General features: G+C 33.7%; 1 protein-coding gene across 3 annotated transcripts in view; it reads left to right on the top strand.

Moving 5' to 3' along the window:
* LOC149789476 (uncharacterized) overlaps positions 1-15,895 on the top strand; it is a 287,180-nt gene that overhangs the window by 174,305 nt on the left and 96,980 nt on the right. For 2 of the 3 annotated variants that reach the window (XM_089971479.1, XM_089971478.1), the window contains exons 20-21: positions 3,443-3,562; positions 10,112-10,219. In XM_089971479.1, the coding sequence (XP_089827605.1) occupies positions 3,443-3,562; positions 10,112-10,219 (228 nt within the window). The remainder of the gene's footprint in view (positions 1-3,442; positions 3,563-10,111; positions 10,220-15,895) is intronic. The other variant, XM_089971480.1, reaches the window with a different exon arrangement.

The following is a 15,895-nucleotide window of genomic DNA, read 5'->3' as shown; positions in this document are numbered from 1 at the left end:
CATGGCTGATAGTGGATGGATTCAATTGTATTGTCCTAATTAGAAAGTCACATGGCTGGTTGTGGATGGATTCAATTGTATTGTCCTAATTAGAAAGTCACATGGCTGATAGTGGATGGATTCAATTGTATTGTCCTAATTAGAAAGTCACATGACTGATAGTGGATGGATTCAATTGTATTGTCCTAATTAGAAAGTCACATGGTTGATAGTGGATGGATTCAGTTTTATTGTCCTAATTAGAAAGTCACATGACTGATAGTGGATGGATTCAGTTTTATTGTCTGTCCTAATTAGAAAGTCACATGACTGATAGTGGATGGATTCAATTTTATTGTCCTAATTAGAAAGTCACATGGCTGATTGTGGATGGATCAAATTTTATTGTCTGTCCTAATTAGAAAGTCACATGGCTGATTGTGAATGGATTTAATTTTATTGTCTGTCCTAATTAGAAAGTCACAGCAATATAATTATTGGATGTATATTACATAGGCAGATGAGCTACAGTAAAATGTGCAAAATGTTTGGGTTTTTTAAATTTAAAATCGTACACAATGTCATTTTATATTCAAAGAAGCACACAGTAAAACCGATTCAAATACATGATGTGATTGGTGAAAGATAAATTTCCAAGTACAAAATCCTGTGAAAATATTTACACTCTTCATAAAATATAAAATGTTTAATCATAGAGTGCTTTTTAATAACCAAGGTTAAATGCCTGAATATATACATGTACACATTACCAATAAAGGGTGAGGCTAATTAGTAATTGTTCATGGGAAAATAAAATTTTTTTAATATAGCAGTAATTATGTGCGTCATAATTTCCCATTTACTTGATTGTATGTTAGAATTAGTATGGCATTGAGTTATAATCTCTTTTCCAGTTTTGTTTGTATAACTATTTTTAATAATTTGTTCACAGTGGGTCTTGTAAGTAGAAAGGAAATTAAAGGGAAAAGATATAGCAAATTATAAACCAGTGTAAAAAGCACTGTAGTGAAATATAATTTATTGAAAAGCATCAATGGTACTGAATGATGCAGACCAGAATGTAATTTCTGCTTGTGTATATGATAACAGGTATACACATGATCAGTCAGTATGAATATACGTTGTAACTAGGCACTTTGTCATATTTATACCCTGCCATTCAACAGGGGTGAGAGGATATTTAAGAAATGTGACACACATTTTGTCTACTGTTTAAACAGCTCATGTTTTTTTTTAAATCAACATGTCACAGTGGGGGGATTTAATCCCTCCATTTTCGCTCTGCAACAGAGCAATAAAATACAAACTTATTACCACTGCACCTTGGTTGACACCAATGCCATCTCCACTGTGGAGCAGCTGATCAGCATTATTGATTGACATATGAACTGCCAATCAATGAAGACAATCCATGGAAAGACAAACATGTTATGAGTGATCAAAAAATATCATTTCACTACTCAGTGATCATTTATTTCAAATACATATATATGGACAATAGAAATTAATTTGAAATGTCTTGTATATTTCATACATTTAGAAAACTTGCATGCTAACTTGACGAGAGGCCTACCTTATTGAACTTCTCTTGAACAGTGTAAATTTATCATGAAAAGTAATCCTCTGAGGTATGGACAGTTAAATTCCATATAGCAGTAGCTTCTGTTTAAAGATACAACAAAAAAGAAAGCACTGAATTTACACCTAAATGCAAACTACATGTTTATTCCTTAAGCAGTAATGGCCCTATTACAAGATTGAATATATATGTACACAACTACCAACTATTAAAAGTCTGAGTGCATGTGTACTGTATGGGACTAGCCATTTGTTTTTATGGGGCTAAATTATTATTTCCAACTGAGGTATTTTGTTATTATTTCATTCATCACAAGATAAGTTTGTTTCAAGTAGAGTAAGGAATGGCATTGTGTCCTTTTTTATACCACAATTCAAAATACACCACTCCCTCGATAAGTCATGCCCTGATAACTTGTCAGCATGCTTATAATGCTGGGTCAGACGTGGATCCCATTTTTTAAACTAGAAAATACCCCAAAAATTTATCTCTATTTGTTGAACTTGAAGAAACTCGCAATCCAAATTGGTAACAGAAACTTTATATCGCTTGTTTTGTCATCAAAAATGGTAGATTGGACCTGGAAATTTTAATCAACATTATGAGATATCAAATTTAAAAATAGGTCATACAATTTTTTACATTTTCTTTCCAAACGACATTCCTAGTACACCGTAATTAATGATATGTAAGGAAATTTTGATCAGTACTTTAATAAATAAATACAAATTAAATAATTTTTTATCTATTGAAATTTGTGTTCCTTTTCAGTGTAATCATCATAAAAGCAATGTGTCCTCTTGTAATTAAATGTAACATGCGTCAATCTACCATAACAGCTATGTTCGCAAGCATTTCTCAGAGAACCTAATTTAGTGCCAGCTGTGTTTTGGTAAATTAATTCCGGAAGTATTTGTTGTATTGTTGCACTGAAATAAAAGCTGGCCTGCTTTGTATTATCATGTTAATTATGCCTTTTGAATCAAATAAAGGAGGTGGAATTAACGAAAAGTTAAAGGCATGAAAATCCTACAAACTTAAAACCTAGCGGCCCTATTCGTATGTAGGGTGAACTCACTTCATTTGATCAGTCGATCTCTTATAAATGTTATTGTGTATGTAACATAAACTACCTTAAATTAACTGACTCTTTCATAACTGTGATCAAAGATAACAAGGCAGCCAAGCAAAATGAATACTTTGTAAAATAAAGAGCTTGATTTCACATATACAGACCATTGTGGGCAAGTGAGTTTCAGAGAATTCTTGAACTGGCATTTAGAGATATCCTCAAAGATGAGAAGAAGTTTCATTATTACTTCCAGTGAAATCACGACATCAGTATTGTACTAACTGAACAATACAAAAATTGAGTTTCGACATGGACACTTGTCTCACAAAATAAATGTCACGTGTTTTTGACAAAAAGGAAACTTGTTAGGCGGTGTATCAACAGTTAGTCTAGTTCCCTGCTATGTGACACCTGATTTGGCAGAATAGTATTAAACATCACTACAGGAACCAGACTTACCAAGAAAACACAAAGCAATGACGTAATACACCTATTCTTTTTGTGTACACATGATGGTTGTTGAAACCACTTGGAACGATCTTTCATATATTGGACATTTTTTCAAAATAAATGTTATTTAAATAGAATAATGTACAAATTCATTAGAAAAAAGACGTTATTAAAAATTATTATCGACATGATTGTAAAATGAGGATTCAGTCAATAAACAACCCAGTTCCCTAATGCCGTTCCCCCACCCCCACCCCGGGCATGTTTTAGTTGATATTGATGCTCAGGTGAGCTATGCTACCTTTTAACAACTTTTCTTTCATTTACATGTTTAATTCTAGAAGCAGAAAGATGTGATTCATCATGCTTTTCCTGGTGTTCAGAACATGATGACCAAAATGAAGATCATAAAGGACACCCAGCAAAAGGATCTCAGGGAAATGCCTGACAGTGTTAGCAAGGTAGTACAATCTCCAAGGATATACATTACATGCGTCATGGAATTTGGAAAATCCATGTTTTCACAGTGGAAATGAATTCATCCATGACGTTCATCACAGACCAGATATAGTGCTCATCATGGATGCCCAAGTGATGGCTGATAGTGGATGGATTCAGTTTTTTTGTCTGTCCTAATTAGAGAGTCACATGGTTGATAGTGGATGGATTCAATTTTATTATCCTAATTAGAAAGTCACATGGCTGATAGTGGATGGATTCAATTTTATTGTCCTAATTAGAAAGTCACATGGCTGATAGTGGATGGATTCAATTTTATTGTTCTAATTAGAAAGTCACATGGCTGATAGTGGATGGATTCAATTTTATTGTCCTAATTAGAAAGTCACATGGTTGATAGTGGATGTATTCAATTTTATTGTTCTAATTAAAAAGATATTGCTGATAGTGGATAGAATTTTGTCCTAATTAGAAAGTCACATGGTTGATAGTGGATGGATTCAATTTTATTGTTCTAATTAGAAAGTCACGTGGCTGATAGTGGATGGATTCAATTTTATTGTCCTAATTAGAAAGTCACATGGCTGGTTGTGGATGGATTTAGTTTTAATGGATTCAATTTTATTGTTCTAATTAGAAAGTCACGTGGCTGATAGTGGATGGATTCAATTTTATTGTCCTAATTAGAAAGTCACATGGCTGGTTGTGGATGAATTTAGTTCTAATGTCTGTCCTAATTAGAAAGTCACATGACTGATAGTGGATGGATTCAATTTTATTGTTCTAATTAGAAAGTCACATGGCTGGTTGTGGATGGATTCAGTTTTAATGTCTGTCCTAATTAGAAACTCACATGACTGATAGTGGATGGATTCAATTTTATTGTCCTAATTAGAAAGTCACATGGCTGATTGCGGATGGATCGCGTTTTATTGCCTGTCCTAATTAGGAAGTCACATGGCTGATTGTGAATGGATTTAGTTTTATTGTCTGTCCTAATTAGAAAGTCACAGCAATATAATTATTGGATGTATATTACATAGGCAGATGAGCTACAGTAAAATGTACAGAATGTTTGGGTTTTTTAAATTTAAAATCGTACACAATGCCATTTTATATTCAAAGAAGCACACAGAAAAACCGATTCAAATACATGATGTGATTGGTGAAAGATAAATTTCCAAGTACAAAATCCTGTGAAAATATTTACACTCTTCATAAAATATAAAATGTTTAATGATAGAGTGCATTTTAATAAGCAAGGTTAAATGCCTGAAAATATACATGTACACATTACCACTAAAGGGTGAGGCCAAGTAGTAATTGTTCATGGGAAGAAATTTTTTTTTTTATATTGCAGTAATTATGTGCATCATAATTTCCCATTTACTTGATTGTATGTTAGAATTAATATGGCATTGATTTATAATCTCTTTTCCAGTTTTGTTTGTATAACTGTTTTTAATAATTTGTTCCAGTGGGTCTTGTAAGTAGAAAGGAAATTAAAGGGAAAAGCTATAGCAAATTAAAAACCAGTGTAAAAAGCACTGTAGTGAAATATAATTTATTGAAAAGCATCAGTGGTACTGAATGATGCAGACCAGAATGTAATTTCTGCTTGTGTATATGATAACAGGTATACACATGATCAGTCAGTATGAATATACGTTGTAACTAGGCACTTTGTCGTATTTATACCCTGCCATTCAACAGGGGTGAGAGGATATTTAAGAAATGTGACACACATTTTGTCTACAGTTTAAACAGCTCATGTTTTTTTTAAATCAACATGTCACAGTGGGGGGATTTAATCTCTCCATTTTCGCTCTGCAACAGAGCAATAAAATACAAACTTATTACCACTGCACCTTGGTTGACACCAATGCCATCTCCACTGTGGAGCAGCTGATCAGCATTATTGATTGACATTTGAACTGCCAATCAATGAAGACAATCCATGGAAAGACAAACATGTTATGAGTGATTAAAAAATATCATTTCACTACTCAGTGATCATTTATATCAAATACATATATGGACAGTAGAAATTAATTTTAAATGTCTTGTATCTTTCATACATTTAGAAAACTTGCGTACTAACTTGACAAGAGGCCTACCTTATTGAACTTCTCTTGAACAGTGTAAATTTATCATGAAAAGTAATCCTCTGAGGTATGGACAGTTAAATTCCATATAGCAGTAGCTTCTGTTTAAAGACACAACAAAAAAGAAAGCACTGAATTTACACCTAAATGGAAACCACATATTTATTCCTTAAGCAGTAATGGCCCTATTACAAGATTGAATATATATTGTACACAACTACCAACTATTAAAATTCTGAGTGCACGTGTACTGTACGGGACTAGCCATTTGTTTTTATGGGGCTAAATTATTATTTCCGACTGAGGTATTTTGTTATTATTTCATTCATCACAAGATAAGTTTGTTTCAAGTAAAGCAAAGAATGGCATAGTGTCCTTTTTTATACCACAAATCAGAATACACCACTCCCTCGATAACTTGCGCCATGATAACTCGTGAACCTGCTTATAACTCTGGATCAGACGTGGATCCCATTTTTTTAACTAGAAAATACCCCAAAAATGTATTCCTATTTGTTGAACTTGAAGAAACTCGCAATCCAAATTGGTAACAGAAACTTTCTCTCGCTCGTTTTATCATCAAAATGGTAGATTTGACCTGGAAATTGTAATCAACACTATGAAATATCAAATTTAAAAATAGGTCATACAATTTTTTACATTTTCTTTCCAAACGACATTCCTAGTACAGTGCAATTAATGATATGTTAGGAAATTTTGATCAGTACTTTAATAAACAAATACAAATTAAATAATTTTTTTATCTATTGAAATTTGTGTTCCAGTTCTATCTTTTAGTTCCTTTTAATTGTAATCATCATAAATGCAATGTGTCCTCTTGTAATTAAACGTAACATGCGTCAATCTACCATAACAGCTATGTTTGCAAGAAATCACAAAGCAGTGATGTAATACACATTTTTTTCGTATACACATGATGGTTGTTGAAACCACTTGGAACAATCTTTCATATATTGGACATTTTGAAAATAAATGTTATTTAAATAGAATAACGAACAAATTCATTAGAAAAAAGGCGTTATTAAAAATTATTATCGCTGTGATTGTAAAATGAGGATTCAGTCAATAAACAGCCCAGTTCCGTAATGCCTCTCTCCCCCCCCCCACACACACACACGGTTTTCTTGATGTCAAAGTGACCTTTTTCAATTTTTGGAGATCCCTTGGTAACTCACACCTCGCTTATATTGCAGTCTATCGTTTTGTTGGTGGACCCCCTTGTGCGTTAGTTATCGAGGGAGAGGTGTAAAACAATAGTTTTCAACCATTTACTCCCCCCATTTAGAAACTTAATAATAAAGACTTGGCTTCAGTGGATGTTAAGCAGAAATCAAGACAGTGAGCATCGTAAACACTGTTATAAATTGTTAGCACCTGGAGATGTAAATTTCAGCTAGAGAAAGATGTGTTTCTACCACATGAATCACTTAGCATGTTGCACTTAATACATGTAGCTCAAATTATGATCCAGTCATTAACGACGGAAGTTTTACTGACTGACATTTGAAGAGTTGATGAATGATGATGACCACCAACTAAAAGACCAAAACATCATGTGAGATTTGCAGTTAGATACCATTTCAGGAATCAGGCAATCTTAATTTCTGCAAAAATAATAATAGAAAAATGTATTGTATATTCTGTACATTTAGAGAAGGTTGATCAAAATTTTTTTTGTTCAAATAATCCGAACAGATTTTTGCACCTACTTTACGAGAGGTTCACTGTATTTTTCTTCTCCTGAACAATGTAAATTATCCAAATAATTATGAAAAATAATCCACTAAGGTTTAGACAATTAAATTACAGTTGACAGCCACTTTTATTTTATTTTTAAAACATAAAGCAAGCAAATTCTGAATTTACGAGTCACATAATGACCCATGCATGAGGATTAATATACCTACATGTTCAGTTTTAACTACATGTGTACTGCAAGGGACTGGCCATTTCATTTTTTATGGGGCTAGATTGTTCTTTCCCACTGGGATATTTTTTTATACTTCATTCATCACAAGATAAATTTATTTCAAATTAGAAAAGGAATAATACAAATTTCAAGATTAAATTACATCTCTGTAATCCAGTGATAGGATGTCAGAAGAAGTAGTACAAGATATTACTGAGAACTCATCAGGGCCCCTACACCACTCCCTAAAAGAAATGTACACAAACGTAGTCCCCTGTCACTTGAAATATAACTCGTTTTATTCTTGCACACATTTTTGGTGTATTATGCACACTTTGATTAAGTAGGCACAAAGACTTTTGGTTTAGTGCCATTTTGAGAAAAATTGGGGCCTTTTTGAAATTTTGGAAACATGACACCCCCAAACACTTGACCTGATCCTGCCATGCTTGTGTATGTGGTAACTGTCAAAACTTGTTCAATACTGTCTCACATCAATCAAATATGAATGTGATTATGTTGTAAATTGTTTGACGTCTATTGTTCATTATCATTCTATTCACTGCAGAGGGCAATAAAACTGAATTTCATATGATACTTAGCAAAGCATATTGCACGAACTGCAACAGAAATAAGGAAATGAATGTGTCTATATATTCTGATAACACAGTATTGGGAGACTTTTAAAAAATAAGATTCATTGTGCCAAATGTACTCTTTATAGGTTCATTAGCACTTTAAGAAGTTTTTGTTTCGTGTTAAATAGAGGATTCCATAATATGCAGTAGAAAGCACAAAACCAATTTGAGATACATGTAGAGAAAAACTTGGTATTACTGCTACTGATAGGTCTTTTATTTGCATAAAGTCATTACATCATGTTAGAGAAATCTAAATTTGACAGCTTTCATTTTATCAATCAATCCATCCATTGATCAAGAGATGGATGAGGAATCAATCCCATGTCTTAAACTGAGTTCATTTTAGCTTCACTGCAGTATACCAAATACAGAAATCAGCTAATTACTATTGAAAGATATTGGTTTGCATGTTTTATTTTTTATCTCAATAACCAAACGCTCCAATAAATCACAAACAGGAAACTGCATTGAAATAATCAAACATCTTAGATCTATATTACTATTAGGTTAGTGATGCATTATTTCGATATGACTAATAATTTGTTTCTATCATGATAAATGTTTTGTTTTTATATTTTTCCTTCCATGAACGAATATTAGGACACATGTGGATACAACCACGCAGAATGCCTTAAATTTATTTAACATTTAAGATTTGACAATCTTCCACATTTCATTTCAACAATATGCTATGGTCAGTTTAATTAGAAATGATTACAGTACTTCCGCTGGTAATGGCGGAACCATAATTTGAGTTGTAAACTACAACATGCCAAGTCAGATGGTGTCGTGTTAGTAACACATTGTCATCATACAGTATAAATGCATAATTGAACTAAAGTTCATCACTGTGTACATGTATATTCAGCCTCATGACTAGATCATTACTTTTCAAGGACTGAACAGGTGGTTTGCATTAAGTGGTTTATTTTTTTTATTATTTAAACAGAGGCAGCTGTCACCAGGAATTTAAATGTACATACCTTAGAGGATTACTTTTCATGTTTAAACATTAGCATAACTTTGTACTTCTCATTAGCAGATCAACAAGGTCTCATCAAGTCAGTGTGTAAGTTTGTTAAAATTTCTTTGAATAAAATAAGCATAAACTGCCTTTTGTAAATAAATAAAAAGGTGCAGTAGTACAATGTGGCCCCGCTATAACACGGTAGTTAGGAGCCATAGGACCATGTTATAGACCGAACCGTGTCATAAGCAACCAGGTCAGATAGCTGAAGAAAATGATGCATGTACCCCAAAAAAAATGCGGGGGGTGTAGGTAATAAATGCGGGCAGTAAAATACATGCTTCATCAGCATAGTTACCATCTTAAATTGATGCATAATTTATGAGAAATACATCTGTATTGAAAACAGAGAAGACATATATAATAGTTTATTTAGAGAACCACGAATTGGTACATATGCGTGAATACTGTTTATATATACATGTAAAATGTATAGCATGAATAGTATCAACAGCATGTACTCACCTGCGAACCTCATCATATACATTGAATCCACAATACAAGTGATTCCATCAAAAATATGCACACACACAGCTTTAAAATATTCAATAATTTTGTCACAGGTCATATAAGTCTGAATTTAGTCCGAGTTTCCTCTGACCCTTGCTACCCCATTTTTGATATTTGGACATTTATGTTGGGGTGTAGGGTCAGAGTCAATTCCCTATAGAAAAGTTGGAATTCACCGAACCCATTTGGTGTTGGCATATGGTAGCCACATACTAGCTGGCCTAGCAAACTAAAATGACCTTTCATCTAGATATACATGCATGAAATCGATATGAATATGATTTATTTTCTTAAAAATAGAGAATATAGCATTTGTTATATCTTTAATCCACTGACAGATGAGATGTAACTACAGCATGGATGAAATTCAACATGGAACTCGCCATTTGCATTCCAAGTCACATGACTATACAAATCTCGCAACCTACATGTCAATGACATCAGAGGTACAATAATCGTGATCTCAACAATATACCATTTCGAAAGTTGTTGTTCACAGAATTCGAAAATATTAATTAAAAGTCACATAATACTTGTACTTAAATATAATGCACACTTATAATGTATAATTCCCAACATATTTATCCTGAGAACAATGACTAGAAACCTGTCGGTATCGCATCAAGGTGGAGAAAACCAGATTCATCAAGTTTTAAGCAGGTGTCGGCAATGTATTTTGTTGTTGCCACATGACTACCGCTTTGACATGTGCTCTCTGCTTGTTAAATATGGTTTTTCCAAGTTGCTGCAACATTTACAGATTTCTGGTCATTGTTTTCAGAATAAATAGTTTTAGAAGTTTATGTTCTTTCATTTTTCTGTAAATGGTACTTGACTTTCATTTATATATTCAATTTTTTTTCCCTGAAGCAACATTAGAAATGATGGTATGCAGAGCAATTCTTTGTGAGCCACTACAGCAACTTTTGAAATATGATAAATGGTTTCTTCTTAATCCTCTCCACTTTCTCTCTCCACTACCACCGTGATGTATGGGGTTCCAAAAATACACATAAGCTATACTGTATGCCACTGCTAAAATTTTATTACTGTTTAGTTTTTACAGATAATGACCTGCTGTAGTCAGGATTATGGTATAGTGGTTTCTCCTATCAATCTATTCAGTGGGTCAACTTGCAGAGCAAATGCAATAAGATCAGTGAGGGATGCCTTATAGCCCACTATGGTTGCATTAAAATCCATGAGAGTTCCACTAAATTCAGTGTGGATGTCCAATAAGCTTAGGGACATCCATCAGATGTAGTGGACATGCACTGTTTGTAGTCTACACTTAAATGCCTTGCCCATGCATCCACATCCACCAGATCGTTGCAACTCTTTTGTGTTTAATGTCATTTCTCAGCATAAGATAGACTATACATGTTGGCCAGCATAACTGGTGGAGGAAGAACCCAGGAAAATCCCGGTGGAGCCACCAACCCACAGGAAGCTACTGTCAAGCTTTTTCACATAACCACATTAGCTGAGCTCTAGACTTGAACCCACATGGTCCACCAGATTGAGTGGACAATCTGTAATCAGTGACGCATGTACTGCAGTCTACAAACTTGGGTCGGAATCTTTTTTTAATGTTTTATCAATCACATCTACCACCCCCATGCAATATTTGACAACTTGTGACAATTTCTTGGGGTATGAAGATAAAAAAATGGCATACATGTCACTAACTATCATCATCAGAGTTTGTTTTATTGACATTATAGGAAAACTTTGAATTGGGAAAAAATCATCACGACAAACATTATTAAATTGGTTGATTTTCTTTGAGAAAAATTATAATAGTAAAAGACTATAACAAGAATTTTATTCCAATTTAAACCTTTTGCACGAGAGAAGTGTAAATAATATTGTTTTTGTTGCAGTTGTAAGAAACCTTTTTAAGCCCAAAATACTTTTAAAAGAGCAGATGTATAACATGCCATTCTTCATTCATTTATTTAATATAGTTGCTGTGCTGTAAAACACCAGACCAAACCAAAACCAGTCTGATTGACTGTATTTTATTGAATTTTGGATTCAATGATGTAGAATATGCCTTATTCATCCTCCTGCATGTCATAAGTGGTGATTGACAGAGCCAGGGGCCACTGGGGTGACAGAGCCAGGGGCCACTGGGGCTAAATTTTTAGTGTTCTGGATTTGTGACTGTAAAGGTGCAGGTTCAAATGCTACAGTCAGATCAGGATAGGTTGGCTACCTTGTTATCCTTGGGCTGCACTTTAAACATGTCAGCACCAAACACCTATTATTATTATCCTCCTAACCTAATTCAGTTATCTTTCTTTTAATACCATATGTTTACTGATTTTAGATTCATATTTTCTTTGGTGTCAGCATAGGCCACATGTTTACATCAGTATTGTTGGCATAGTTTGCTTTAGCTTAGTTTCTCTGGCACTGTTGCATCATCTTGGGGAGTACTGCTTCCCATGGCTAAAAAGCAGGTCATAATGACCTACTTTCCATGCTCCAGTAATTACATTGTTTTTGCAGTTAGGTCAGTTTCTCTGGCATTGTTGTATAAACAACCATAAGATATGACAGATATATTCATCTTCAAGACTACTACAGTACTCACCATCAGCAGAGATGGTCAAATTGGCCTACTTTTCATAAACCAATGACTACATTAGTGTTACAGTTATGAATTTGGGAATCTCAGGAACAAATGTCAATATAGTACACATAAATATTCAAGGCATCAGAGGGAAAATAGATAAAGTTAAACTCATGTTAACTTATCCAGATAACAGTGTACATTTGCTTGGCATCTCAGAAACAAAATTGACTTAAAATCAAACTGATAATTTTCTCTGCATTGATAGATGTGACATACCTGTTCACAGTCACTGGAAGGAAGGCAGTGTCGGTCCCCTAGCGTCACGTGCCCCCTATGGTATTATTACTAAAACTGGAGAAGGATGGACAGTTAAAAGATTAAATAGCTCCAATCCCCCAGTCAGCAAGGCCGACAGTCTAGGTGTACAAAGTATAAAAAAATAATAAGTTGAAAGGTATAACAATTTAATAAAATGATATCACAGTATTCAACAATTACAGTACAATTTACCATGCATTTCCCTTCAGTCAGTACAGAGACCTATTCAAATTGCCAGTTATTTCATCATGCGATATTAAAGGTGAGAGTGTTTCCTTCCCATGTCTCTTCAATGTTACTCATCTGTATCTTCTGCCTTGGTACTACAACCAGTACCCTTGTTTCTGTTCTCCAGCCATGCAATTTTTTGCGCTACTGCTTAGTCTTCTGGCCCAGCACCTTCACACATCTGCCTATTCTCCTGGCCCAGTACTTTGCACAACTGCTTATTCTCTTGGCCCTCAATGTCTTCTCCTCTAATTTTCAGGTGGTTCCCTATCCCACCTGGAAAGCTTCCTGTAGATCAGAAGGGACATACAGTTTTGTCTCCTTGTTCAATCACATGAGAATTAACATGCTCATACAGACTTTTCATCAACATGAACAATATTCCAACGCATTTCCATCTGTACAATTTATAAAAGACGCATACAAATTTTAAAATGCCTAAATTTACATACACAAGGTCAATAGCGCCTAAATTTACATTCACAAGGTCAATAGTGCCTAACTCTGCATTATCCACAACTATATATTCAAATACAAACAAGTACAAGTTCTAACACTGCTCACTATTAAATTCAATTATGCACCATGATGCAAATTGTAGCAGACTACACCATCCCCTTCGATTCTATCCTAACAACTACAGACATTAATCTTGGATATTAATAATTTGCTGTACTACATTATGACATGTTGATAATTCAGCTATACATGTACATAGAAAATTAAATTTCTACTAAATTAAATGCACATATTAACATATAAATCTTACAACCTAGTTAGGAAAGTGTGACAGATTTGGGTGAAGATATTGTTCCAAATTTCATCCAAATTTCCTAGAACTTCTTTTTCCCACTCTTTTTTACAAGTGCACAGTTTGCTTTCAGAGTATGTGATATTTCTTTAGTCCCTTCAAACTGTACTGATTCGTCAAAAATGAATGCAACAAGATGATGTCTGGCTGTGTGAGAAACCCACCCAAAATTTGTCTATCTTAGTTCTGATCAGATACTGATGGTTTCTTTGAAAACTGCCTTGGGTAGTAGCACTGACATGTTATAATGTTGGGTTTTATGGTCTCTAAGCTTAAACCGACCAGTGATGTCAGTGGCTGATTGCAAAACAAGCAGAGTTTCTCACCACCATGGCAAGGTTCTCTTTGAATTAATGGCGAACTTGTCTGTGATGCAATGGCTAGGCATGGACAGGTAGTTTCTTTGTTTCAGTCTAAAGTCATAATATTATATAACACATACTGACATTACTCAAATTACTTTGAATTGCGAATTCTATCAGAAGACATGCATAAACATGAGGGAGGAATTGTTAACAAATTTTCTCACATGTGACACCTTGCATATGTCAAAAATGGTTACTGGTACAGTTTAGAAAAGATGGATTGATCTTTTATCTGAAAAGTTGAATCAATATGGATTCAGATCACCCCAGAAAAAGTCAAACCCCATTCAGTGGCTTTCATGTATAGGCATCCATCCTGAAATGTTGACTGCAATGAAGATTTGGAATTTCAAATAATGAAAGTTATAAATGATGAGAAATAATTTTTCATATTAGGTGACATAAATAGGGATCTTCTAAATGAACAAAAAAAGAAACATTGTTTAGATTTTGTTGAACCTTAAGGGATTTCACAGTTAATCAGTGAACCCACTAGGGTAACATCCAATTCAAAAACAGTTATAGACCATATATACACAAATACTAAAGAAAATGTTTCAAGAATTTTCGTTTCAAAAATTGATTTAATAAGCAATCATTTTGCAATTTGTTTTGAAAGAAAACATGAGAACAATTTATTTAAGAATGAAGATTGTTCATAAATCTATCACACACAGGTCTTTGAAAACTCAAAACTTAAAATTTCTTAAAGGATTTAGAGCAAATCCCCATCAAAGTTTCTGATTATTCTGAAGATATTTTAAGCACATGGTCTGATCTGCTTTTGGAAGTTGTTAAAAAGTGTGATCATAACTAGAAAATTTTTAGATACCATGAAGCTATGAGACCACATGAACGAGTTTGTGTTTAGAAGTACCCCTCAAGAAAGGCCACCCCTCTAACATAACCAGCAGACAACATATTAATGCAAAAATGTAAAATTTACCCCTCACAAGCAGCCATGTTTTATTATTAATATGTGTCAAGAACCAATATTTAATTACGGTAAAATAAATAATCTGATTATCTTTCCTGATGTCTGTTTCCGGATGTCAGGTTTTTGTTACTCAATGAAGTGTTGGCAGAAGTACATGTACCAGTAAGGTTAGTATCATTTACGCCAACATTTAAGGGAAACAGGTCAGTTTTGGGCTTCACACAGCTGTTTGTTTTTTTTGTGTGTTTTTTTTATGATTACGACCAGATGTAATTGTCAAGATCATAACATGGTCAGCATAGGCTAAATATAGATTTTGTGAATTAACACACACACAGAAATTAACCTTGAACAAAGTAGAGTACCAGACAAAGACTGTAAGATCATGTGTCAGTATATGTACCACGTCCTTGATAAACAAGGAATTTTTTTACAAACATTTTATCTGCATAATTAAATTGCAATACTATAAAATTACCAACATTGAATAAATTGTTACAAAACTTAAATATGTCATCACCTAAACAGAGAAATAATACTCCAGATGGAAAAGTAAAAGTTATTTGACTTGACAGAAATGGGGAGAGTTCACTTGCTGATAAATTTTATGTTGGGAAGACTCAAAAATACAACATTGTAACAGATAAGGAGAATATTCTGTAGCAGTGGGAACATGAAATAAATGGAAAGAGAATTATTTTAAATATGAAACAATGTATGTACTCACATTGCTTTCGATTTTCATGTATGCTTGTTTTGAATAACATTCCACATGATATTAAATCATCTCAAAGCAACTCTTCCTTCCATAATTGTTGTATTAGTAGGATGAAATCATAAAAAAATTAGATCTGATTGAAACATTGTTAAAGCTACGTTAAA

The sequence above is a fragment of the Sinohyriopsis cumingii genome, chromosome 10 (assembly GCF_028554795.1).
Source record: "Sinohyriopsis cumingii isolate HCF-2022 chromosome 10, ASM2855479v2, whole genome shotgun sequence".
In the NCBI taxonomy this organism is placed as follows: Eukaryota; Metazoa; Mollusca; class Bivalvia; order Unionida; family Unionidae; genus Sinohyriopsis; species Sinohyriopsis cumingii.
Note: the sequence above shows the minus strand (reverse complement) of the source record. Positions and strands in the feature narration are given on the sequence as shown.